This window comes from Chlorocebus sabaeus, chromosome 6, assembly GCF_047675955.1.
Source record: "Chlorocebus sabaeus isolate Y175 chromosome 6, mChlSab1.0.hap1, whole genome shotgun sequence".
In the NCBI taxonomy this organism is placed as follows: Eukaryota; Metazoa; Chordata; class Mammalia; order Primates; family Cercopithecidae; genus Chlorocebus; species Chlorocebus sabaeus.
The window spans coordinates 11,171,129-11,196,814 of NC_132909.1; the positions used below are offsets into that span (position 1 = coordinate 11,171,129).

At 53.7% G+C, this 25,686-nt stretch overlaps 2 protein-coding genes across 6 annotated transcripts in view; one reads left to right on the top strand and one right to left on the bottom strand.

Annotated features, from left to right (window-relative positions):
- FKRP (fukutin related protein) lies at nucleotides 1-12,341 on the bottom strand. 4 transcript variants are annotated; one of them, XM_037991879.2, is made up of 4 exons: nucleotides 12,265-12,325; nucleotides 10,256-10,317; nucleotides 9,706-9,812; nucleotides 1-3,075 (listed from the first exon to the last, which is right to left on the bottom strand). In XM_037991879.2, the coding sequence occupies exon 4, from the start codon at nucleotides 3,034-3,036 to the stop codon at nucleotides 1,549-1,551; it is 1,488 nt and encodes a 495-aa protein (XP_037847807.1). In that variant the 5' UTR covers nucleotides 3,037-3,075; nucleotides 9,706-9,812; nucleotides 10,256-10,317; nucleotides 12,265-12,325; the 3' UTR covers nucleotides 1-1,548. The 4 variants fall into 4 exon arrangements, 3 of the variants coding, with proteins under 3 accessions (XP_037847807.1, XP_037847809.1, XP_007995500.1); XM_037991881.2 differs by lacking the exon at nucleotides 12,265-12,325 and adding an exon at nucleotides 11,345-11,905; XR_005238343.2 differs by lacking the exon at nucleotides 1-3,075 and adding an exon at nucleotides 4,715-5,825 and having other exon boundaries at nucleotides 12,265-12,341.
- STRN4 (striatin 4) overlaps nucleotides 11,888-25,686 on the top strand; it is a 26,889-nt gene continuing 13,090 nt past the window's right edge. For both annotated transcript variants that reach the window (XM_007997314.3, XM_007997315.3), the window contains exons 1-5: nucleotides 11,888-12,206; nucleotides 19,364-19,467; nucleotides 20,021-20,094; nucleotides 21,381-21,459; nucleotides 25,007-25,204. In XM_007997314.3, coding sequence (XP_007995505.1) covers nucleotides 11,925-12,206; nucleotides 19,364-19,467; nucleotides 20,021-20,094; nucleotides 21,381-21,459; nucleotides 25,007-25,204 — 737 coding nt within the window. In that variant the 5' untranslated portion in view covers nucleotides 11,888-11,924. The remainder of the gene's footprint in view (nucleotides 12,207-19,363; nucleotides 19,468-20,020; nucleotides 20,095-21,380; nucleotides 21,460-25,006; nucleotides 25,205-25,686) is intronic.

The window sequence follows — 25,686 nt, forward strand, 5'->3', positions numbered from 1 at the left end:
TAATTTTAAAACGGAATAATTTAAGCTTTATTACTAACATACAGATAAGTATCTGTATGTCTTTATAAATAAATATACACATATTGGGAATACATGCCCAAATACCATTTATTCTTAGGTGCATAATCAAATAAGGAAGGCTGCCATTGCTTTCACCTGCTAAGTGAGTCTCCAAGCCTCTCTTGGGAACCATGACTAGAGAGGGGAATACTGGGTAAGACAATTGTGGGCTCCAGAGCCTGACCACCTGGGTTCAAGCCCCCAATTTGCCCCTTCCTAAGCTGTCTGACCTTAAGCAAGTGACTTCACCATTCTGGCCTCAGCTTCCTCATCTGTATAATGAAAATAATAGCAGCTGTCACTTCAGAGGGCTGAGGTGAGGGACGCATCAGTTGATCCAACGGAAACACTGAGAATGGTGCCTGGTACCCAGCAGGTGCTCAGTGAGTGTGAGCTATGGTTATTGTCTACCCTGCCGTGCAAGTGGGGAATTAGGTGCAGACAGCTGAAATAATGAGGTAATAATCATGAGTGGAGCTGAGATTCAGAAGTCTATTCTTTTTCTTTTTTAAAAATAGAGACGGGGTCTTGGCATGTTGACCAGGCTGGTCTCGAACTCCTGGGCTCAAGCGATCCTCCCACCTCGGCCGCCCAAAGTGCTGGGAATACAGGCGTGAGCCCCCGCGCCCGGTCCAGCACCCGGTTCTCGACGACAGCCGCACCTCGGAGCTCTGAGCATTTCCTCCTCTGCAAGACTGAAATACTTCTATTCAGTCTTGAATAGAATAGTTAAGAGTAGCATGCAGGTCACAGGGCTCTCTCAGGAGGGAAGGAGGTCGCAGTCCGAAAGAAGGGGAGGTGGTCACTGCTGTCCGCCTTCCACAGGGGCTTGGAGAGAAGTGCAAAGGCTGAAGAGAATAGATGGCTATGGAACAGAGGCCCTGGGCATACTGTCGCCCGGGCAGCCACAGTGGGCCACCAGGAGCGGGACCGGCGCGCCCTCTAGTGGCGGAAGCAATCCCTGCAGCCAAGGGTCCCGCATCCTGGAAGCTATTGAGGCACTGAGAAAGGGCGATGCTTCCCCAGGCCCACCTGGCTCATAAGCCATAGAGCCAGGATTTGAATCTTGCCAATCTGGCTCCAGAGCCTGCACTCTTTTTGTTTCCAAAACTCTGTCCCTGCCCTAGAGGGCAGGGCTCTTGGAATCTTCGGCAGGACACTTTTTTCGGGTCTGGGGCCCTGCTGGACCTTGCGGGACGGCGTGACATCCCTGGCTCCCTCCGTGACTGGGATGACCCAGAATGTCCCCACGCATATCCACGGCTCCCAGTGGGCATGACCATTTGAGAAATCTGGAGGTCGCTTCCCATCCTCCTCCTGGTGCTCTCCTCCTGCCAATGTCAGCCTTCTTTCATGCTCTCCCTCGAATTTCTTTCTTGGTTTCCCCCTTCCCTGTCTCCGCGACACCCCTCCAACCCTCACTGCTCACATAGCGCTTCTCCACATCCAGACAGAGCCCCGAAAAACAAAGGCGAGGGTATCAGGGCTTCAGCCGCTTCCCGTCAGACTCAGCAGTGCCGGGTTGGGGTACTGGGGGTTCTCGATGACCCCGGGCCCGAACTTGAGCTCCAGGAAGCGGCGATAGTTGTTAGGCGCCTGCGCCACGAAGCCGGCAAAGGGCAGGGGCACCAGCGGCTGCAGGAAGTGCTCGGGGAACTCCACATCCTGCCGGTGGTCCAGCCACGTGTCCTTAGTCATGACGCCGTTGCGGGGGTAGAAGGGCCACAGGTCCACGTGGAGGTGGTTGCTTTCGCTATACTGCACGCGAAAAAAGTCGCCCTCGACCGCCTTCTCCCATACGAAGCCGCGCTCATCCACCACCGAGCCGGCCTCTGCCCCCCGCAGCTGCTCGCAGTTGCCCACGTCTTCCAAGTAGATGCCCAGGTCCACGTCGTAGTCCCATGGGATGATGTCCCCGTGGCGGGCGGCCCCCAGCAGTGAGCCGCCCTCCAGCCAGTAGCGCACACCTGCGGCTTCCAGCACGCCCACCACGTAGCGGGCGGTCTCGCGCAGTGCGCGCAAGCAGCAAGGGGGCGTCCAGCGCTCCTCATAGAGGTAGGCGGGTGTATCGCCCACCACGGTTCCGAAGCAGCGCGTGGTCTCCTTGTTGCAGCCGAACCACTCCAGCCGCCCGCCCTCCCAGCTCACTAGGCGGATGCCCAGTGCGCGGAGCAGCGCTGCCCGCCGAGCACGCCCCTCGCGCTCAGCCTTCCAGCGCGCGTGGGCCGTGGTCAGCGGGGGCTGGCGCGCCGCGGCGAAGGTCAAGTCCAGCAGCTGCACAGCCCAGCCGCGAAGGGAGGTCTGCAGGAAGAGGCTGGTGCCCATCGGCCGGGCCAGGGGCGCGGAGAGGTTGAAGAGGTCACGGGCGCGCAGGAGCACCACAGCATCTCCGTCCAGGGCGTCGCAGCGGGGCGCGGCGGGGGCTGCGCCATAGCGGGCGGTCCACTCTCGCAGGCTGACGTTCAGGGCCAGGCACCTGGCAGGGTTGGCCGTGGCGACGGGGGCAGCCACCAGGCGTGCCTTTCCCACGCGGAGCGCCTCTACCATGCGCTCCAGCTGGCCTGGTGCCTCAGCCCGTGCCCCGTCAGGTACCAGGGCCACGAACTCGGTGGTCACATAGGTCTCTGGGCGCGAGGCTGCGGCTGGCCGGTCCAGGGCAGGCTGGAGCAGCGCCAGACGAACGTTGGGGATGCGAGGCAGGGCCAGGGGCGGGTAGGGGAGCGTGTCGGCTGCCACCACCAAGGGCTGGGCCGGGTCTTGCTGCAGGAAGGAGTCCACCAGCTCGGGCACCGCGTTGTCAAATGCCTCGAACTCCCGCACCAGGACGGTGACGCGGGGGCCGGCAGCAGAGGCACGGCGGGGCCCCCGGGCCCGGGAATTCCTAGGCTGGTGCTGCAGCCACGAGACATAGAAGAGGACCAGAAGGTTGAGGGTGATGGCGGCCGCCAGGGCAGCCTGGCAGCGGGTGAGCCGCATCGGGTCGAAGTCTGGGGCTAGCTGGGCCTCGAGGACATCCTGGGGAGGGGGATGAAAGGGAAGGCAGCAGCTGATTGTCAGAACCACCCCCTTCTGCCACCCTCAGCCTTGCCCCTTTGTACAGCTCTTTCTCAATTCCCTTTCTTCCCTATGGTTTCAGCTTTGACTTCCCCTTCTCCAGGAAGCACTCCGTGACCTCCCAGTCTGGGCCATGCACCAACTCTGGGTGTCCTCAACCCCCTGGGTTCCCCCACCACAGCCTGACCACTCTAAGTCATCAGCGCTGGGGAAGAGGGTGTGTCCCTACTAGCTTGCCAGACCCAGGAGGGTGGGACCTGAGCCTGGCTGGGTCACTGCTGGGTCCTCAAAACCAAAACAGAGCCAGATACACGTTAGGTGCTGGATGTTTTGTTTTGTTTTGTTTTGTTTTTCCTTAAAGTGAATCACCTTCCCTTTGTCTTCATTCAGTGCCACCCTCTGCCTATTCTCTGTCAACTTATCCAGATTCAGGCTCAGTTTTAAACACCCTAAATCCATTCCCACTCTCATCTCCCTCTCTACCATTCCCTCCTCCAGGAAGCCACCCCCGATCTCCCCCTCCTTGCCCCTCAACACCCTGGCTCTGGCTCCAGGGTGAGGCTGATGCCACAGCTCTCAAGCCCCTCCCCTGCCGCCACCTCAAATCCTCAAATCCTGTGCCATCCCATCATCTCCCTGATGGTCAGCCTGACAACTCTGATTTTGCATGAAAAGCCAGAAATATCTTTTAAAAATCAGAATTATCCAAATTTTAAAATGTTGGCTACTAATTAAGAATATTTTGGCGGGGCGCGATGGCTCACACCTATAATGCCAGCACTTTGGGAGGCCAAGGTGGGCGGATCACGAGGTCAGGAGATTGAGACCATCTTGGCTCACATGGTGAAACCTTGTCTCTACCAAAAATACAAAAAATTAGCCAGGCGTGGTGGTGGGCGCCTGTAGTCCCAGCTACTCGGGAGGCTGAGGCAGGAAAATGGTGTGAACCTGGGAGGCAGAGCTTGCAGTGAACTGAGATAGTGCCACTGCGCTCCAGCCTGGGCAACAGAGCGAGACTCTGCCTCAAAAAAAAAAAAAAAAAAACTTTTTTTTTTTTTAAACAGAATGAGTCAAACTAATAGAAACATGAAGTAGAATGACGGGTGTCGGGGTTGCGGGCAGGGGGAATGGGGAGTTGTTTGATGGGTACAGAATTTCAGTTTGGGAAGATGAAAAGGTCCCAGAGGTTTGTCGGCACAATAATGTGAATGCACCTAACACGACTGAACTGTGTTAAGATGGTACATTTAATGTTATACATATTTAATTAGAATTAAAAAAATATTTTTGGCCGGGCGCGGTGGCTCAAGCCTGTAATCCCAGCACTTTGGGAGGCCGAGACGGGCGGATCACGAGGTCAGGAGATCGAGACCATCCTGGTGAACACGGTGAAACCCCGTCTCTACTAAAAATACAAAAAACTAGCCGGGCGCGGTGGCGGGCGCCTGTAGTCCCAGCTACTCGGGAGGCTGAGGCAGGAGAATGGCGTAAACCCGGGAGGCGGAGCTTGCAGTGAGCTGAGATCCGGCCACTGCACTCCAGCCTGAGCGACAGAGCCAGACTCCGTCTCAAAAAAAAAAAAAAAAAAAAAAAAAAAAAAATATTTTTAAGTAGGGTGCTGAAAAATATAAATGAAAAAAAGGTCAGCCTGGGCGAGGTGGTTCACGCCTGTAATCCCACACTTTGAGAGGACAAGGTGGGTGGATCACTTGAGGTCAAGAGTTTGAGACCAGCTTGGCCAACACGGTGAAAACCCATCTCTACTAAAAATACAAAAGTTAGCCAGGCATGAGGGCGGGCGCCTGTAATCCCAGCTACTCAGGAGGCCAAGGCAGGAAATCACTTGAACCTGAGAGGTGGAGGTTGCAGTGAGCCGAGATGGCACCACTGCATTCCAGCCTGGGCGACAGAGCGAGACTCTGTCTTGAAAAAATAAAATAAAATAAAAATAAAATAAAACAAATTTAAAAAAAAAAAGAAAAACAAAATAAAAGTGGGGTGGGCCAGGTACAGTGACTCATGCTTGTGATCCCAGCAATTTGGGAGGCCAAGGCAGGAGGATCACTTGAACCCGGGAGGTGGAGGTTACAGTGAGCTGAGATGGCACCATTGCACTACAGCCTGGGCGACAGAGCGAGACTTCGTCTCGGGAAAAAAAAAATCGAAAAAACAAATTAAAAAAAAAGAAAAACAAAACAACAGTGGGGTGGGCCAGGTACAGTGACTCACGCCTGTGATCCCACCAATTTGGGAGGCCAAGGCAGGAGGATCACTTGAGTCCAGGAGTTCGAGACCAACCTGAGTAACATAAGGAGACTTCATCTCTACAAAAAACAAAAAATTAGCTGGGCGTGGTGCTACTCACCTATGGTCCCAACCACTCAGGATGCTGAGGTGGGGAATGGCTTGAGCCAGTGAACCATGATCATGCCATTGCACTCAGCCTGGACGAGAGTGAGACCCTGTCTCAAAAAACCCAACAACAAAAAAGTGGGGTAGCTTGCATCAAAAGAGGCTGCCAACCTTAGGACACGCCCCTCCACATCCATTGGCCACACCCTCAAGCACCAGATGGCGCTGTCTCCTTGTCCCCACCGCGACTTCGAAAATTTGGCTGGCGGGTCTCCAGCACAGGTGGTGTAGCTCTGGGTTCCAAGCAGATGATCAAATAAAGTGTCCCCAAGATGACTTTTTGTAGGTTTCTATCCTTCCTAGAGAGAGGGGACATCCAGCTAACCTCCCTGGGTCCTAAATCCTCTGTCCCCTCCTCCCCATTTCCACAGCTCCCTCTTCAACCAGGTCCACCCACATTCCCATCCAACCTCCCCCTGGTCTCCTGGCAATTCCTCTTCTCGTGATAGCCAGAGGAGTCTTCCTAAAGCACAAGTCGGGCCTCTCCTTCCCTTGCTCTCAACTTGCCATGGCTCCCTAGTGCCCAGGGGAGAAAGCGGAAGCTTCTTCTGACATTCCCCTTGTCTGCTCCCCATTCCGCCCTCATCTCTTGCCATGCTTTCCCCAACCTGTATGCTTAAGTCGCCCTGAACATTTTCTCAAACTGCTCTTATTTCTTTTCTTTTCTTTATTTTCTTCTTTTTTTTTTTGAGATGGAATCTCCCTCTGTTGCCAAGGCTGTAGTGCAGCGGCAGTGATCTCATCTCACTGCAACCTCCTGGGTTCAAGCAATTCTCCTGCCTCAGCCTCCCAAGTAGCAGGGACTACAGGTGCATGCCACACCTGGTTAGTTTTATATATATATATACACACACACACACACACACACATATATATATAGAGAGAGAGAGACGAAGTTTCGCTTTTGTTGCCCAGGGTGAAGTGCAATGATGCCATCTCGGCTCACCGCAACCTATGCCTCCCAGGTTCAAGCGATTCTCCTGCGTCAGCCTCCCGAGTAGCTGGGATTACAGGCATGCGCCACCACATCTGGCTAATTTTGTATTTTTAGTAGAGATGGCGTTTCTCCATGTTGGTCAGGCTGGTCTCGAACTCCTGACCTCAGGTGATCCACCCACCCCGGCCTCCCAAAGTGCTGGGATTACAGGTGTGAGCCACCGTGCCCAGCCAAAAACAATTTTTTTTTTGAGACAGAGTCTCGTTCTGTTGCCAGGCTGGAGTGAGGTGGTGTGATCTTGGTTCACTGCAACCTCCACCTCCCGGGTTCAAGTGATTCTCCTGCCTCAGCCTTCCGATAGCTGGGACTACAGGAGCGTGCCACCATGCCCGGTTAAGTTTTGTATTTTTAGTAGAGATGGGTTTTCACCATGTTGGCCAGGATGGTCTCAATCTCTTGACCTCATGATCTGCCCGCCTTGGCCTCCCAAAGTGTTGGGATTACAGGCGTGAGCCATCGCACCCGGCCAAAACAATTTTTGTTTTTAAAGGGACAGCGTCTTGCTTTGCTGCCAAAAAATAAACAAAACTAGCTGGACGTGATGGCTTTTGCACCTGTAGTCCCAGTTACTTGGGAGGCTGAGGTGGGAAGATCACTTGAGCTGGGGAAGTCGAGGGTGCAGTGAGCCATGATGGCACCACCGCACTCCAGCCCCGGCAATCGAGTGAGACCTTATCTTTTTTTGAAATGGAGTCTCGCTCTGTTGCCCAAGCTGGAGTGCAGTGGTGTAATCTTAGCTCACCACAACCTCCGCCTCCCAGGTTCAAGCGATTCTCCTGCCTCAGCCTCCTGAGTAGCTGGGATCACAGGCACCCGCTGCCATGCCCAGCTAATTTGTTGCATTTTTAGTAGAGATGGGGTTTCACTATGTTGGTCAGGCTGGTCTCAAACTCCTGACCTCGTGATCTGCTCGCCTTGGCCTCCCAAGTGCTGGGATTACAGGCATGAGCCACCGAGCCCGGCTTTTTTTTTTTTTTTTTAAAGCATCTCCCTATCACTCATGTACTTCCTATCCCCCATTCCTGCCTTATTTTGCTCCCCTGGTAGTTATTGCATGGATTTTACTTAGCTTGTTTGTTGTCAGAATCCCCATGGAGGGCAGGGATCTGTTTTCCCTACTGTATCCCCAGAGCATAGCTCAGTGCCTGGCACATAGCAGGTGCTCAATAAATACGTGTTGAATGAATGAGTGACTTGAATTATTAACATAGGGAACGTGGGCTGGGTGTGGTGGTTCACTCCTGTAATCCAAGAACTATGGGAAGCTGAGGTAGGAGGATCGCTTGAGCTCGGGAGTTCCAAGACTAGCCTGGGCAACATAGTGGAACCCTGTCTCTACAAAAAATACAAAAATTAGCCAGGCATGGTGGAACCTACCTGTGGTCTCAGCTACTTAGGAGGGAGGCTGAGGTGGGAGGGTCCCTTGAGCCGAGGAGGTAGAGGCTGCAGTGAGCTGTGATCCAGCCACTGCACTCCAGCCTGGGCGACAGAGCGAGACCCTGTCTCAAAAAAGAAAGACAGGAACCTCTGGCTCAGAGAGATGGGAAGGATGCAGGGATGAGAACCCAGGTCTCCGCTTCCGAGGCCCTGGCTCTTGCCACACTGTCTGACTGACTCTGGGTCGGCCAGGAGGTGCCCAGCAGGGCAGAGGACAGCAGCCAGGTCCTGGCTACCCTCAGGCCCACCACAGCCCTTGGCCCTTGCAGACCAGACACCAGTGGGTTTGACGGCCAGATAAGGAGGTGCCACCTGCTGGTGAGGGTGTGAGGGAAGCTGAGGCGGGGAAAAGAATCATCTAGTACCCTGACAAAGCCACGCAGACTTCACCACCTCTAAGGGCTACAAACCCCTTTGTTGGGGCAAAGTGGATGCAATGATGATTTTGAAAGTCTGAATGTTCTCAATTTTTCTGAATCGGGAGGATAATAATAACAATTCTAGCAGCTCACCCTGTGCCAGGCCCTGTTCTAAGCACTTTATGCATATTCACTTATTTAATCCTCACGTTATGATCACATTTAAAAATGGAAACCAGTCGATGCGGTGGTTCACGCCTGTGATCCCAGCACTTTGGGAGGATGAGGCGGGGGGAGATTGCTTGAGTCTGGGATTCTGAGACCAGCATGGACTGGTAAGACCCCATCTCTACAAAAAAATTAAAAACTTAGCCGGGCATGGTGGCGTGCGCCTGTAGTCCCAGCTACTCTGGTGGCTGAAGTCGAAGGATTTCTTGAGCCTAGGAGGCAGAGGCTGCAGTGAGTCGAGACTTTGCCACTGCACTCCAGCCTGTGTGACAGTGACACAGTGAGACCTTATCTCAAAAAAAAAAAAAAAAAAAGGAAACAAAGGCACACAGAGTTAAAGAGTTAAGTCTCAGGGCAACAAGAGTGCCCAGAGTTGTCTTAAAGAGTTAAGTCTCTTTAACTCTCTGTCAAGGTCACACAATGGGAAGTAGTGGACCCAAAAGTTGATCCAAGAAGCTGGCTACAGAGTTGTGCTTTAAACCAATAAACTTTGCCTTCTCTCTTGGGTTCTTTCTGAAGCCCTGACTCTCAACCCATCTTTGGTGAGCCTTCCCCAGCCCTAACCTGACAGGTGCTTTCAAAGCTTGGCTGTGGCACATTAATAAATTAATTCAACTCGGTAACTCAACAAACTCAAGTATTCTTTGTAGTGGACCCTGTGTTTTGAGGATACAGAATGAATGAGGTACTCATTAGGTCAGCCCTCCAGAAGACAGAAAGAAGACTGACAGGGCCACCTGTGGTGGCTCACACCTGTAATCTCAGTACTTTCAGAGGCCCAGGCGGTCGGATCACCTGAGGTCAGGAGTTAGAGACCAGCCTGGGCAACATGTGAAACCCCCTCTCTATCAAAAAATACAAAGATTAGCTGGGCATGGTGGTGTGCACCTGTAATCCCAACTATTGGGGAGGCTGAGGTGTGAGAATCACTTGAACTCGGGAGGCGGAGGTTGCAATGAGCCAAGATTGATCCACTACACTCCAGCCTGGGCGAGACCTTGTCCCACAAAAAAAAAAAAAAAAAAAAAAAAGACGGACAAAAACCATACAACTTACAGACAGGGCAAGAAACCAGCAAGGGGTGCAAGAGTAGAAACAAGGGGCTTGCCTTAGAAATGGTAGTCAGAGCCAGAGAGGACAGTTAAGCTGAGAACTTACTTGTCTCTCCAGTCCCCACAAAACAATGTAAATGAATCCAAATTCTCTTCAGGCCTTGGGTTCACGGGGTCTGAGCTGTGATTTGGCCTGAGCCTCAGTTCTTGCATCTGTGGAATGGGAATGTGACGGTTAGAAAAAAATGACAGGTCTGGGCACGGTGGCTCATGCCTGTAACTCTAGCATTTTGGGAGGCCGAGGCAGGTGGATCACGAGGTCAGGAGATCGAGACCAGCCTGGCCAACAAGGTGAAACCCCGTCTCTACTAAAAATACAAAACATTAGCCAGGCGTGGTGGCGGGCGCCTGTAATCCCAGCTACTCGGGAGGCTGAGGCAGGAGAATCACTTGAACCTAGGAGGTGGAGGCTGCAGTGAGCTGTGACCGTACCACTGCATTCCAGTCTGGGCAACAGAGCAAGACTCTGTCTCAAAAAAAAAAAAAAAAAAAAAAAAAAAAAAGAAAAGAAAAAAATGAGAGACATGGGAAAGCCTTAGGAAATAAGGGAAAGGCAGTTTCCATGAGAATGCGGGTGACACTGAGGGACTTCTTACCTCCTAGGTTGCAGGCTGGGGGAGTTCCAGGAGGGCAGTTCCAGCCCAGCTGAGCTGCGCTCCTGAGAGGAGAACCAGAAAACCCCAAATTAGCCATTTCTCTACAATAGAGCACAATTTCATCTTATCCACAATAGTGGCAAGAGAAAGGTCAGGGAATCCTTTCTCTTGAAGTCCTATAATCTCAGGCACCACCTGGGGTGTCTCAGGAGTGGGGTGGGGTGAATGGGAGGGATGTCAGTTACTACAGCAACCTATAACCATCCCTCTAGCATGAATGTGTCCAGAAAAGGTAGGGCTAGAAGCCAACAGAAGCTGTTACCATGACAACCCCCTCCCTAGACACTCCACCTCTGAGAGATTCTTAAAACATCCCCTGGCCAGGGGCGATGGCTCACACCTGTAATTCCAGTACTTTGGGAGGCTGAGGCGGGCTTAAGGCTGATCACTTGAGGTCGGGAGTTCAAGACCAGCCTGACCAACATGGAGAAACCCCGTCTCTACTAAAAAAAAAATTAGCCAGGCGTGGTGGCACATGCCTGTAATCCCAGCTACTCGGGAGGCTGAGGCAGGAGAATGGCTTGAACCAGGGAGGCAGGGGTTGTGGTGAGTCGAGATCGGGCCATTGCATCCCAGCCTGGGCAACAAGAGTGAAACTCCGTCTCCAAAAAAAAAAAAAAAAAAAAAAAAAAATTTCCCCTCCTTGGTTGGGCTTGGTTCCTAGGGTCACTCGAAGGGGGCTTCTCTATTACCATAGTAACCAGGCCTTGACCTTGCCTGTTTCTCGTCCCCCAGAGGATGGTCCAGGCCCTGTAACCATAGCAACTGCCCCTCAGCAGAGCATCTCCTCCTCTAAATAAAAACACCTGGTTGGTTTGGTGCATGGGCCTCCCACAATGGGAAGGGGAAGACGGTTACCATGGTAATGCCAACTAGGTGGCTATGGGGGAGGGGCTGGGGAAGAGGTGCTTCTCTTAGAGATCAGCGTATTTGGGGCTGGGGTACTTTCTACCTGAATGCTAGGTGTGGGGGGTTGCCATAGTAACCAATGAGGAAAGGAGCAGAAGGACCACCAGGGACTTAGGTTACCTTAGCAACCTTCTCCTGGTGCAGAGTCCGAAGAGGTTTGGGGCTCCATAACCACAAAGGTGGAAGGGAGGGGAAGGCTGTCCCCCACCAACTCGCCCCCACCAATGGGGAAGGGTTACCATGACAACCGACCTGGCCAGGAATCAGAGAGGATGGGGCCACTGCTGGTCGCCCTTTCTCTCAGAGTAAAAGTAATTGTCCAGGAGAGTGATGTTTGGGTGTGGAAGGGGTAAGGCTCTTTCTCTGGGGCGGAGTAGGAGGAGGGGGGCAGAAAGTGGCCCCTTCCTCAGTCTCACTCCAGCGAGGGGGACCGTCGCGCGGGGCCTGGGTCTCCCTCGCCCTCCTCGGGGCGCGATCTCCCTCCCGCCGCCCCCTGCGCGGGCACGCTAGCCCTCGGGGTCGACCCGGGTGGGCGAGGCTCGTGCCCGGCCTCCCGCTCGCCGCCGGCCCCTCTTCCCACTGTCCTCCGCCAGGCGCGCGCGCGGTGGTGGGGTGTGTGTGTGTGTGTGGGGGGGGGTGTTGGAGCGCCCGCGCAGGCGCGCGAAGCACAGCGGGCGCGCGGGCCGGCCCCGGGGCCTCCATGATGGAGGAGCGAGCGGCCGCCGCGGTTGCCGCCGCCGCCTCCTCCTGCCGTCCGCTCGGCTCAGGCGCGGGCCCTGGCCCCACTGGGGCGGCCCCGGTCTCCGCCCCTGCCCCCGGGCCGGGCCCGGCAGGTAAGGGAGGCGGCGGCGGAGGCAGCCCTGGGCCCACAGCGGGCCCGGAGCCCCTGAGCCTGCCGGGGATCCTGCACTTTATCCAGCACGAGTGGGCGCGCTTTGAAGCCGAGAAAGCCCGCTGGGAGGCCGAGCGCGCCGAGTTACAGGTGAGCGCCGTCCCGGGACCCCCGACCCCCGACCCGGCCCGGCCCGGCCCGGCCTCACCCGCCGCCGCCGCCGCCGCCATCTTGGAGCAATGGCCGCCGGGACGGCCGTGGGGGGGCGGGAGGGGACCGCGACGGTCCCGGAGGGCGAGTGAGGGGCCGTCCGAGGGGTGTCCTGAGGGCACCCCGGGTGGGAGGGGACCGGGACAGCCCCAGGTGGGAGTGGAGGGACCGGGGGTGGGAGGGATCACCGGGACCGGCCGAGAGAGAGGGGCCGTGGTACCAGAACTGGCTGGGAGTGGGACTGGGACTGGAACTGAGCGCGCTGGCCGCGGGGCTCCTGAGAGAGGCGACTTGGGCCCTGGAGGGGAGCCCAAGAGAACTCGGGAAAGGGTGTGGAGAGGAGCTGGAGGGGTCTGGGAAAGACCTGAGTGGTCTGTAGGAGTGAGCAGAAGCTCGGCGGGCGCAGAGGGACTCCCGACCCCGATCCCGGCCCTAGCCAGGTGCAGGTGGGAAGTAGAAGCGTCCGAGGGGTGACTTGGGACACACTGGGAAAGAGCGGATCCAGACCGGGAACCAGGAGGAGTTAGGGAGAGGAAGTCCGGGAGCCTGAGATGGGTGTGTTTCGGGGCGACTGGACAGTGGGCACGGAAGGATGGCTGTGTAAGGACCCGAGAGGTGGGAAGAGAGTTTCGAGGGGTCCAGGATGAAGGTGTGTGCCTTTCCCTCTTAGGGGAAACTCTGGGGATCCCGGGCATGTGTGGCTGCAGAGCAGGAGATGTACCCTAGGAGCCTGGGTGGGAGAACTCGAGAGTGGAAGTTCCACTTGGGGGTGTGCAGGAGTGGGCGCGATGGCACTGAGATGGGACGTGTGTGTAGGATGTAGGAAGAGAATCCTGAACTGGAGTGTGGGGGTGTCGGGCATGTCCAGTATGGAAGTGAGGGTCCTGGGATGGTGCCAGTGAGGACGAGTTAGGTGTTACCCTGGGGTGATGCTTTAGGGGGGAGAATTTTGTAGACCCCGAAGGCAACAGGAGGCATCTCAGAGAGAATGGGGGTAGGGTGGGGTTGGGGGGAAGGAGATATGTTTGTGGAAGTCCCGGGAAAAGACCCCATGGTTGGTGGGGTAGCTTGGGACAGGGATGTGCTCCGGGCTGATGTATGGAAGAGTCTGAAGAGTTGGGCTGGCGTTTGTGACCTCGTGGAGCATCAGGTCCATTGGCAGTGACTGGAGGATCATGGAGATGTCCGGATTTGAAGGGATCAGGAATGGCCCACTGGAAGTCTGGAGATTCTTGGACTGGGTTATTATTAGCAGAAATTGTCAGTACTTCCTTGTAGCAGGCCACGTTTCCCCTTCCGATTTGCCGTTTTCTATCTAGGGGAGCTGGCACCGAAATAAATAACTGATGAGAATTTTGTCGGTAGGGATGGGGTGCGGTGGTTCATGCCTGTAATCCCAGCACTTAGGGAGGCTGAGGTGGGAGGATCCCTTGAGCCCAGGAGTTCCAGGCCAGCCTGGCCAACATAGCAAGACCTCATCTCTACAAAAAAGTACAAAAATTAGCCAGGCGTGGTGATGTGCACCTGTAGTCCCAGCTACTCAGGAGGCTGAGGTGGGAGGATTGCTTGAACCCCGGAGGTTGAGGCTGCAGTGAGCCATGATTGCACCACTGCACTCCAGCCTGGGCGAAAGAGTGAGATCCTACCTCAGAAAACAACAACAACGAAAACGGCATTTTGTTCATAGGATGAGTAAAGACCTCAAGTAACTCTCCCCCTGCCCTCACTTGTGGTGGCTGAGGCTTGGAGCTGGGGTGGGAGCAGAATCCTTATGTAACTGCTCTCACTGGTGTCCCACTCTCTACTTCCGAAGCTCTTTCCCAGCATACATCTCATCAGATCTTCTCAGTGCCCCGTGATGTAGGCAGAGGCAGTGTCATTACCTCACTCAGCAATAACGGCACCAGCTGCAATTTAGTGAGCACATACCGTGTCTGGGGCTGTGTATCAAGTACTGCAGATACGAGCTGTCATTTCATTCTTGTGGCCTTCTGGGAGGGTAAAGGATATTCCCCCTGCCTTTAAAAAAAAATCACGAGGAAATGGAAGTTTTGAGAGGGTGATTTATCGAGGATCCCAGCAGATGAGCAGAAGGGCCTTTTTTTTTTCTTTTGAGACAGAGTCTCACTCTGTCACCCAGGCTGGAGTGCAGTGGCATGATCTCAGCTCATTACAACCACTGCCTCCCAGTTGCAAGCAATTCTCCTGCCTCAGCCTCCCAAGTAGCTGGGATTACAGGTGTGCACCACCACGCCTGGCTGATTTTTGTATTTTTAGTAGAGATGGGGGTTTTGCCACGTTGGTCAGGCTGGTTTTGAACTCCTGGCCACCAGAGATCCACCTGCCTCGGCCTCCCAAAGTGCTGTGATTACAGGTGTAAGCCACCATGCCCGACCGTCGGTGGACTTTTAAGCACATGTTCTGTACCTCTCTGCTACCCAGTACAGTTGAGAAAATTGGTTCAGGCAAGCGTAGTGGCCTCCCCAGGGTCAACCAAGCAGTCATAGCAGAGCTTGGACTGAATCTTAGCCTCTGGGATGTTGCACCAGTGCACTGCACAGCACCCACCACACCATCTTCTCATCCTGGAGGCTGATGAGAGAAAAGATGTTTATCCCCTCACTTAAGGACCCTTCTTGGAGTTTGAGAGGAACTAGTGTCTGGCATGGTGCCAGCACTGTCACTTTGCACTTTTGTTTTCTTTTATTGTTACATTAGTAAAACTTCAGACATCTCAGAGGGGTGTGTGTGTGTGTGTGTGTGTGTGTGTGTGTATACACATATATATGTGAGTGAAAAAGGAAAGTTCCTTCTCTTCATCCCTTTCTTGCTCTTCTCTCCCGAGAGAAAAGAGTTATTGTGTTTGTATAATAGATGAACTGCTGCTGTATGTATCATTTTGTGACATAATGTGTTTTGGTTTTCTTTCATATCAGCACAGAGAACTCTTTCTTAGCTTTTTGATAGCTGCATAGCGTCCCATGGGATGTTTACACCATAGCTGATTGAGTGTGACCCTGGTTGGTGGACTTTTAGATTTTTTCTAGTTTTTCTCCCCATCAGACATGGCTGCAGTGAGTACCCCTTATTCATGTGCGAGTGTGAAGCAGAACAGATGAGTGGAATAGTAGAATGGATGTGTTTATGAAACAGTGATTGGGCTGGGTGCGGTGGCTCGCGCCTGGAATCCCAGCACTTTGGGAGGCTGAGGCAGGTGGATCACGAGGTCTGGAGTTCAAGACCAGCATGGCCAGTATGGTGAAACCCTGTCTCTACTAAAAATACAAAAATTAGTCAGATGTGGTGGCAGGCGCCTGTAGTCTCAGCTGCTTGGGAGGCTGAGGCAGGAGAATCACTTGTACCTGGGAAGCGGAAGTTGCAGTGATCCGAGATCACACCACTGCACTCCAGCCTGGATGACAGAGCGAGATGCCATCTCAAAAAAAAAGAAAAGAAAAAGAAACAGGGATCGACTCTGCCATGTTGACCCACCAGTTTACTCTCCCATCAGCAGCACCTCTTTTACATACCTTTACTTGAACACTTAGCGCTAACAGACAGTGTGACTTCCCCCGTGAGATCCCTTAAGACCTGGGCAGTGTCAGATTTTCCTGATGGACTCTGAATAACTTTTCTGTGAAGAGCTTAATGTAGCTGCTCCTAGCAGAAGACCTGCCGTGCGACCCTGCTTGGTACACGGGTGTTAAATGGCAGGGAAGGCAGCCCTTCGGGAGGTCCTGGCAGTAGGCGCCGTAAGTTTGGAGCAGGAAGGTGGTGGAGCTTCAGTCTAATAATGAGCAGGCATTTGCTAGGTGGGGGATTCTGAGAAGTAGGTGATGCGGTTTTTGCCCATCCGAAACTCCCAGGCTGGCAGAGGAAGCTTGTCCGTGCAGGGGCCGCAGAGCTGTAGATGTTCACGCACAGCTGATTGTGTGGCTCTGCCCCGTTCTGTGGCAACTCTGAGAGGGGAAGCTTGTTGTGGATAGGAGGGACATTTTAATGAGGGATCTGAACTGGAGATTTGTATAGGAGCAGTGACAGGGAGCTGCAGTGAGTGCGGTGCCAGCAGAGAATGTGCGGAGCTGTCCTCTCCCCACTCCAGCTTCCTGGGGGCTCATCCCTGCCAGCAGCTGTTGAAGCTTGGGAAGGAGCCCCTTAGGAGGTGCAGGGCTAGGTGACAGGGAACGGGAACTCCTCCCAGGGAGCTGGGACAGGAAGCAGCGAATTCAGAGAGGCATCAGCTCCTGGGAGGACTGAATTGCTAGGACTCCTCTGAAGCCTTTAGATGTCGCCTTGCTGGGAATAGCTGGAGGGGCGGAGAGGCAGTAGCTACCAGGTATCAGAAGGTTTTGGGGGCACGTGCTTTGTGGCTCTGGCCAGAGGGAGTGGCAGTGGGTGGGTGTGATGAGCAGTGGTGAGCGGCACTTCCAGATCCCGGATTGACCCTACCACAGCCCCTTGGCACTTGCAGACCAGGCAGCCAGTGGGGACTGCTGGCATCTGCAGCGAGGGAAGGACTGGCCACTGATGCTTCCCGTTTTTGTTGGGTTTCCACCTCCCTGAGGCGCTCCAACCACATCTTTCTGGTTCTGTTTCCAGAGGCACTGGAAAAGGGACAGCAAAGCAGGGTGGGCGGCTGAGACCCTTACGTCCTCATTAGGAGGAGGGAGACTATGGCCTAATGAGGCAGCAGAGGGATGAAGGGGGAACCCAACCAGTGACAGGTCTGGGTGGGATGCCCGACTCTGCCTTCCGCCCCCACAGATAGACCTCCAGTGTGCCCCCGTCCTAGTCCGGGCCACTGCCGTTCTGTCCTGGGATTTCTGGGACTGCCCTCATCTGTGATGGGGGTCTCTGTGTCCAGCTCTGCCGCTCTCCTGCTCCCTCGTCAGTTCTCCGTGTTTTAGCTGGGGCTGCCCTTGTAACATGCGAATCGGTTACCTCTCTCTACTTAAAACCCTTCCATGGCTTCCCTGAGCCTTTTACACATTCTGAAGCAGCCATCCTGGCCTTTTTAGAGTTCCTTAAGCCCACCGTGCTGCTCTTGCCTCCGTCCTCTGCCAGCAGGGCCCTTCCCTCCCCTGGCTAACTTCTCTTCAGCTTGAGGCCTTAGCTGAACTGTCGCCTCTTGTCCCTCCTCCCATAGCATCCTTCACTCCCACAACGGGGTCTAGTCACATTGCGTGTGAGCTGCTGCTCATGTCTGTCTCCTGCACGGGACTGAGCCCTGTGGGTGCAGGAACCACGTGGCTCCTCTGTTATTGCCCAGTGCCTTACTGGGGCACCTGATGCGTGTGGGCAATCACCAAACAGTGGCAGGTGTTGACCAAGGTGTAGGTTCCCAGCAGGCTGAACTGCCCCGGGAGGTTGAGGAATCAATCACCAAAGCCCAGGAGGGCACAGAAGAGAGTGAGGAGGAAAGTCAGAGCTTGTCTTTGGTGGTTGGTCCGCCTCTCCTCACACCTTCTCCAGTGATTCAGAGAGTAGATTTGGGGGACCGAGAAGATACACGAAGGACAGAAACTCACGCCTTAGAGATGTTGATGTCAGATAAGTAGTTTCCCTATCTGGCCTTGGATGTTTATATACATATGTGTTGGTAAAAAGTGTTAAGAGGGAAAAAAAATCCCATTCTTGAAGCGGACAGATGAGGTTCTTTTCTATAAGGTAACTGGTGACATGTATTTCTTTTTTTTTGAGACAAAGTCTCGACCTGTCACTCAGGCTGGAGTGCAGTAGCACGATCTTGGCTCACTGCAACCTCCACCTCCCAGGTTCAAGCGAGTCTCCTGCCTCAGCCTCCCAAGTAGCTGGGACTTCAGGTGTGTACCACCACGCCTGGCTAAGTTTTTTGTATTTTTAGTAGAGATGGGGTTTCACCATGTTGCCCAGTCTGGTCTCGAACTCCTGACCTCAAGTCATCTGCCCACCTCAACCTCCCAAAGGGCTGGGATTATAGGTGTGAGCCACTGTGCCTGGGCAATCCACAGACATTTCTACTTGATCTGGGGTCTCCAAGGGATCCTGCCTCCTGTAAGGAACTGGGCCCATTTTGGATTTGTAAAAAATGTACATGGAGAGTAAAAGTGATAAGAGAAGGAGAAGCTGGCATTTGTTAGCCTTTATTCTGTGCCAGGCCTTGGACTGAGCAGAAGCTAGCACATGAGGGGAGGGCACTCTTATGAGTCTCATTTTCTGGAGGGGTAAATGGAGGCTCAGAGAAGGCCGATGACCTGCCTAAGATCATGTAGCGAGTAAGTGTCTAAGTTGGGCCTGGAGCTCTGGCTATTCTGGGCTGGAATGGTGGGGTGCTTGGGCAGAAGCCAGAGATGAGCCCTGGGCCAGGGCTTTGGCACAAGGGCTTCTGGACCATGGTCAGAGGCCAGGATCCTGCCTGGAAGGCAGTGGGCCCAGTGTCTCTAAATGACTTGTTGACAGACTGGAGCAGACAGGGCAGCTCAAGCCAGCAGACGGTGTGAAGTGCTTGGCAGGAACCCGGGGTCGTGTCTGTGGCACATTTCTCTCACACCCTGGGCAGAATGCAGTGGGACGGCTGGTCCCACAGTGGGCTTGGCTTGTAAAGCTTTTGTATTGGAGCGGGAGCCGAGCCAAGCCACCCACTCTTGTCTCAAAGCTCCAGAAGTAGCTTCCCACGCCTCCCAGAGACAGATGCTCTGGTAAGAATAGTGGGACACCACCTCCACCAGTAGCCTTAGGGACAGCACCTGCCAGAGGGTGTTGGGGGGAGTCCAGGGCAGTGAATGCCCACCGTCCTCTCCACTGCCATCCCTGACCCGACTTCCCTCCAAAAGCAGCCAGCAAGTGAGGCCTAGGCTGTCCCCATTGTCATCTCAGGATTTAAGGGCTCCCCTTCGGCCCTCGTTGTGGATGACGTGGCAGGGGGCCCTGGAAACAGATCCAGCCTGTCTTCTCAGTGCTTCCTGAACCCTGGCTCGGGGTCTTTGTGCTGAGGAAGTGGCTGCCGCCCATCACTGTGGGGTGGCTGTGGGCTGGTACTGTACCTGGATGAGTGACGGACACACCGGCAGTGAGCCTGAGCCCCGTAGTCTTCATTTGCCTCCTGTGTGCCCTCCCAGGCCCAGGTGGCCTTCCTCCAGGGAGAGAGGAAAGGGCAGGAGAATCTGAAGACAGACCTGGTGCGGCGGATCAAGATGCTAGAGTATGCGCTGAAGCAGGAAAGGTGAGCCTTCGTCCTGCCCCGGGCCTGCCTTCTGGGTCCATCTCAAGCACAGCGTCAGGAGGCCACCAGCCACGCCTCCTTCCAGCTGAGGGAGATTTGGGGTCGACATTCTTTTCCATCATTCCAGTACCATAAGGTTCTAGGAGAGAAACAAGACAGAGTAGGTGGGATTCCGGCTAGACACCAGGAACAATATTCACGATGCTGGTGGTCCACTGTGCGCCAAATATTGTATAGTCCTTACCTCGGTTATCCCTTACCCCTTCCCGTAGCCTAACGGGTATTGTTAGCCCTGTTTCAGACGAGGAACTGGGGTTTCAAGGGCTGATGGTTTCTTCAAGGACCCCTGAGACTAGGGGTCTCAAGTTGCCTGACTCCAGGGAGTGATCTCTTCCACCAGGCCAGGGCTGTGGGGGAGGCTGCAGCCTCAGTGGTAGGAGACCAGTTGTGGGAGACCCTGTGATTTGGGGTTTGGGATTCCGGATTCCTCAGGTAACTACTGACCCTGTCTACTCTCCCGCGTCCCTTATTCATTAATCATTTGCTCTTTTAGGGCCAAATATCATAAACTGAAGTTTGGTACAGACCTGAACCAGGGGGAGAAGAAAGCAGATGTGTCAGAACAAGGTACCCACCCTCTGATGCTCGCGCGGTCGGCGCCCTCCCGTGGACGCGGAGTGTGCTGGAGAAGCAGGAAGATGGGGTGCCTCTTTCTCACTTTGCTCCTTAGAAGGCAGAATCGGCCCCGGGGCTGGGGAGGGGCGGATTCTCACTCTCAGAGCCCTCCCCGTGGGCTGCCAGGTCCTGTGCTGGACCCTGGGGGCCAGTCCTGCTTGCCGTCCCCCTGTGCAACAGAGGCAGACACACGAGCAGCTCACGGGATCCCTTTGCGAGGAGTGGGCGCCAGGACTATTTATAGAGCGCTGGGGACGGTGCGGGAAAGCCAGGGAAGACGTCACTGAGGAGGTGGCGTTTGAACAGGGTTGCCATTCAGTCGTTCATCCAAAAAAGACTTTATTTGTGGGGTACAGGCTTTGTATCACAGGTCAGGGATACAGCAGAGAGCACGGGAGACGTGGTTCCTACCCTCTGGTCCCTTAGAGTCTAAGCTCCTTCAAAGATGACTCTGTTCCCCAGCAGGAGAGTCAGGGGAGACAGCACAGATGCAGAGACGCACGCTGAACGAGTTAGAGGATAGGGAGTCGGTCACTGTGACTGGGCAAACGGTGTAGGGCAGAGGATGTGGGAGGGCGGGCCGGGTGAGGGGAAGCTTGGCTGAGGCAAGCTGAGAAGACCTTGTATGCTCAGCTGATAGTGATGGTCATTACCTGCTGCCAGCTCTTCTCACTGGAACGGAAGTTCCACAGGGGCAGGTCTTTGTTGACCCGGGTAGCCCAGGTCCCTAGCCAGGCACGACGTAGATGCCCAGAAAAGACTTGAATAAAATACTAAGCAAATTACCTCATTGCATCCTCCCAGCACTCCCAAGAGGGAGATGCTGTTATCATTAAGCTGATTTCTCAGAGGATGAAACTGACACCGCTTACCCTAACTCAGGGTCACACAGCTGGGATGGGGCAGAGCCGGGCTTGAACCCTGTCGGCCCTTCTCTCAGAACCAGGCGAGCTCTCTGTGAAGGAAAATGACAACTCGCCAGAGTTTTGAGAAAAAGCCCTTATCTTGTTGGGGGCCAGTTTGGGGAACCACGAGTCAGGAGACCTAGAGATGAGGACCGCTTCAAGGAGGAGGCATCCCCACGTGGGGGAAGAGAGCAGGGTTCCAACACTCAGGAAGTGACGCCACAGGACCCGTGACAGTGACCGATTTGGGTTGGAGGGGTGAGGAGGATGGAGGAGGTGATGGGTAGGTGGCAGTGGCCTGACTAAGACAGCCTCCGTTCTCTTACCCGCCAGTCTCCAATGGCCCCGTGGAATCGGTCACCCTGGAGAACAGCCCGCTGGTGTGGAAGGAGGGGCGGCAGCTTCTCCGACAGTGAGTGTGCTGGGGAGTGGGGCTGGGGACACTTGGCACATTTGGCTTGAGAGAGAAGTCCAAAGGCTCCACAGTCCTTGTGTGTACCCAGTGGGGACGCTGAACTATCAATATCTTAGCCCGCCATGGCTGGAGTGGCCTTCACCCTGTGGGCGGAGCCTGGCCTGGGGAGAGGAGGGAAACGCACTGCAGGAGGCGGACATGGGAACGCCCCCATTGGAATGTGTCCCTGAATGCCTCTGTGGCTTTTTTATTTATTTTTTTAATCTCGGTGGCCATAGGAGCCCTGTGGCTTTTTTTTTTTTTTCAATACCTTGTGAAGATTTATGAAGTGTGGCTTTTTATTCCCCAAGGGTAATATTAAATTATTTTTTATTTGTTAATTAGTTTTTTAAAGACTATTCAGGCCAGTGTGGTGGCTCATGCCTGTAATCCCAGCACTTTGGGAGGCCAAGGCAGGTGGATCACCCGAGGTCGGGAGTTTGAGACCAGCCTGACCAACGTGGAGAAACCCCGTCTCTTCCAAAAATACAAAATTAGCTGGGCGTGGTGGTGCATGCCTGTAATCCCAGCTACTCGGGAGGCTGAGGCAGGAGAATCGCTTGAACCTGGGAGGCGGAGGTTGCAGTGAGCCGAGATCACGCCATTGCACTCCAGCCTGGGCAACAAGAGTGAAACTCTGTCTCAAAAATAAAATTAATCAAATGCAGTAGTGAGAAGTGGGGAGAGGGCAGATCTGTAAGTAGGTTTGTAATTGACTGTGAATGATCACAGTAACTCACCATGTTTGAACCAGAAAATTATTAATGTTATTATTATTTTTTGAGACAGTTTCCACTCTGTCGCCCAGGCTGCAGTACAGTGGCACGATCTCAGCTCACTGCAACCTCTACCTCCCTCCACCTCAAACGATTCTCCTGCCTCAGCCTCCTGAGTAACTGGGATTACAGGCAGGTGCCATCACGCCCAGCTAATTTTTGTATTTTTTAGTAGAGATAGGGTTTCACCATGTTGGCCAGGCTGTTCTCAGACTCCTGAGCTCAAGTGATCCGCCCGCCTCGGCCTCCCAAAGTGCTGGGATTACAGACGTGAGCCACTGCACCTGGCCAAATTATTACATTATTATTATTACTTGAGACAGAGTTTCGCTCTTGTTGCCCAAGCTGGAGTGCTATGGTGCAATCTCGACTCACTGTAACCTCTGCCTCCTGGGTTCAAGCAGTTCTCCTGCCTCAGCCTCCCTAGTAGCTGGGATTACAGGCACGCAGCACCATGCCCAGCTAATTTTGTATTTTTAGTAAAGACAAGGTTTCACCATGTTGGCCAGGCTGGTCTTGAACTCCCTAACCTCAGGTGATCTGCCTGCCTCGGCCTCCCAAAGTGCTGGGATTACAGGTGTGAGCCACCGCACCTGGCCTCAAATTATTAGTTTTTAATTGCTGAAGAGATTTGTGCATTTTAGAAAACTTTAAAAATATAGGAGAGCAGAAAGAAAAAAAAGATTACTCACAATTCCTCTGCTCAAGAAGTTTCATACCCCTATAAACATTTTGCCATATATGGTCTCAGTTTCTTCCTTGGCTGTGTATTTTTGCCTCTGTTATCTTAATAAACTCACTCTGTCACCCAGGCTGGAGTACAGTGGTGCAGTCACAGCCCACAGCAGCCTTGATCTCCTGAACTCGAGATCCTCCTGCCTCAGCCTCCTGAGTAGCTGGGACAACAGGCATGAGCCACACTGCTCAGTTTATGTATTTCATTTACTTATTTATTTATTTATTTATTTATTTTTTAATGTTTTGAGACAGAGTCTTGCTCTTTCACCCAGACTGGAGTGCAGTGGCACAATCTCAGCTCACTCTAACCTCTGCCTCATGGGTTCAAGTAATTCTCGTGTTTCAGCCTCCCAAGTAGCTGGGATTACAGGCGTGTGCCACTACACCTGGCTAATTTTTGTGTTTTTAGTAAAGACAGGGTTTTACCACGTTGGCCAGGCTGGTCTTGAATACCTAAGCTCAAGTGATCCGCCTGCCGTGGTCTCCCAAAGTGCTGGAATTAGAGGCGTGAGCCACCGTGCCCAGCCCAGCTTGTATATTTTATAAAAGCTGGGATTTGTTTTCACCATTAAGCGTTGCGAACATCTCTCCATATAAATTAGTTATGTTGCATCATTTTGAGGACCTTATAATTTCCTTCCTTTGGTCCTATGGAGAATTATAATGTCTGTCATATAGATAACCGTAACTCTCCATGGCCAGTTCCTTATATTTTGTCGAGGTTACTTTTAATTTTTTAGTATTATAGACAATGTGAAAAAAATCGGGAAGGCATTTGTGCATATCCTTGATTTACTCAAGTTAGATATCTGGAAGTGGGGTTGCTAGCTTAAAGTGTGTGCAAACAATAACCCTAAAACAATAATAGTAATACTAACAGGCTACACTTACCAAGTACCTGTTATGTGCCTGGCACTGTGCTAAACATTTTCCACCTGTTGGCTCCTCACTGAGATCTCTGTGTGGTATAATGCTAGTATTCCCCTCATGAGAAAAGTGGGATGCGGAGAGGTGATCTGTTTACACAAGGTTGCATGGTTAATTTGTGGGATCTTAGGCAATCCGCACCCCAGTGCCGAGTTTTAAAGCCCCATGCTTCCCTGTCTCTCTTGGTGGGGAGATAGGAGCCTCAGACACACACAGGTGCACAGGATGAGACGTACATGCAGGTGTGTGCAGCCTAACATTCGAGAGGCTGGGTCAGGGCTGCGAAGGGACAGGGAACAGCAAAGGCCTCCTGGCCAGGAAGCCTCCTGAGGACTAGCAAGGGACTGTTGTCTCTGTATTTTGAAGCCGCAAATACCCCAAATTGATTTTTGTTCTTTTTTCCTTCTTCTTTTTTTACTTTTAGTCCAGTCCCCAGCTGGCTTCAGTTTTTAAATTGCAGAAGTAATAAGTGCTCATTTGTAGAAGTAAGTAGAGTAAGTTGCAAAAGTTCCTCTTACGCCTCTAATCCCATTCTCCAGAGGTCGCTGCTGTTACGTTTTTTTATGGATCTTTCTAGGCCTCTTGGGGGACATAATACAAACGTGTGTTTGTGTGTGGTGTAAGCTTTATGCACATTAACGCCTTTTTGTTTTTTTTCCTACAAACATTGGCATCATGTGGATCATAGAACTTAGCGTTTTCGTTCTGCTGTTTACCGTGGCCAGCTTCCCTTCAGGCTCTGCCCTGTTGATCTGCCTCACAGCGCTATGAGTCATTTGCTGACACAGCCCCTGTCGGTGGGTGCTGAGGCTGGTCCCTGTGCTTCAGCTTCCCTATACGGCAGTGCAGGGAGCACCCTCACACATAGCGTTGTGTGTGTGTACAAGAGCTTCCATTGGAAATAGCCTTGACGGGGAACAGCTGGAGCGAGGGTGTGCTTATGTCAGATTTTGGCGTATGCTCTTAAGTGGCCCCTTACAAGATTGTCTCAGTTTGCATTGGCCCCTGCAGTACATGAAGAAGCCCGGGGGGTGTCTGACCCGCATGGCTCTGCACCCCTGCAGGTACCTGGAAGAGGTGGGCTACACAGACACCATCCTCGACATGCGGTCCAAGCGCGTCCGTTCCCTGCTGGGCCGTTCGCTGGAGCTCAACGGGGCAGTAGAGCCGAGTGAAGGGACCCCCAGGGCTCCACCAGGCCCTGCGGGGCTTAGTGGCGGGGAGTCGCTGCTGGTGAAACAGATCGAGGAGCAGATAAAGAGGTAAGCCCTTGGGCCTGGCAAGTGTGTCTCTCTGTTCCTCCTGACTGCTGGTGAAGGCCAGGGTCAGAGCATCCGCTGATGGCGCTGGGTGCCCTGGTGGCCCCTCCTCCTGGAGTATGCCGTGGGCTCCCTTGTTCCGAAACCCCCGGTGCCTTTACTGCTGGGATTCCCCTGGATTCTGTTCTGAGTACCCTCCACACACTTGCCCACGGCCTCATCTCCAGCGCTGCCCCCGTCCTGATACTCAGGCCTGCCCACTCCTCAGTCGCATGGGTTGCCTACTGAAGGCAGACCCTGGGTGTCTTGCTAGCAGGGAGTGGAGTACACGTGGTTGCCACCCTCAGGAAGCTCTGGCTTGTTCATTGTCATCAGCAGTTGTCAGTTAAGCAGAACAAGTGAGGCCACGTAGGTGATGCTAAGCACGATGAAGACCACAGGGGCCAATACGTGCGTCTCTCTGGGGGGTGGGCAGGGAGGGCCTC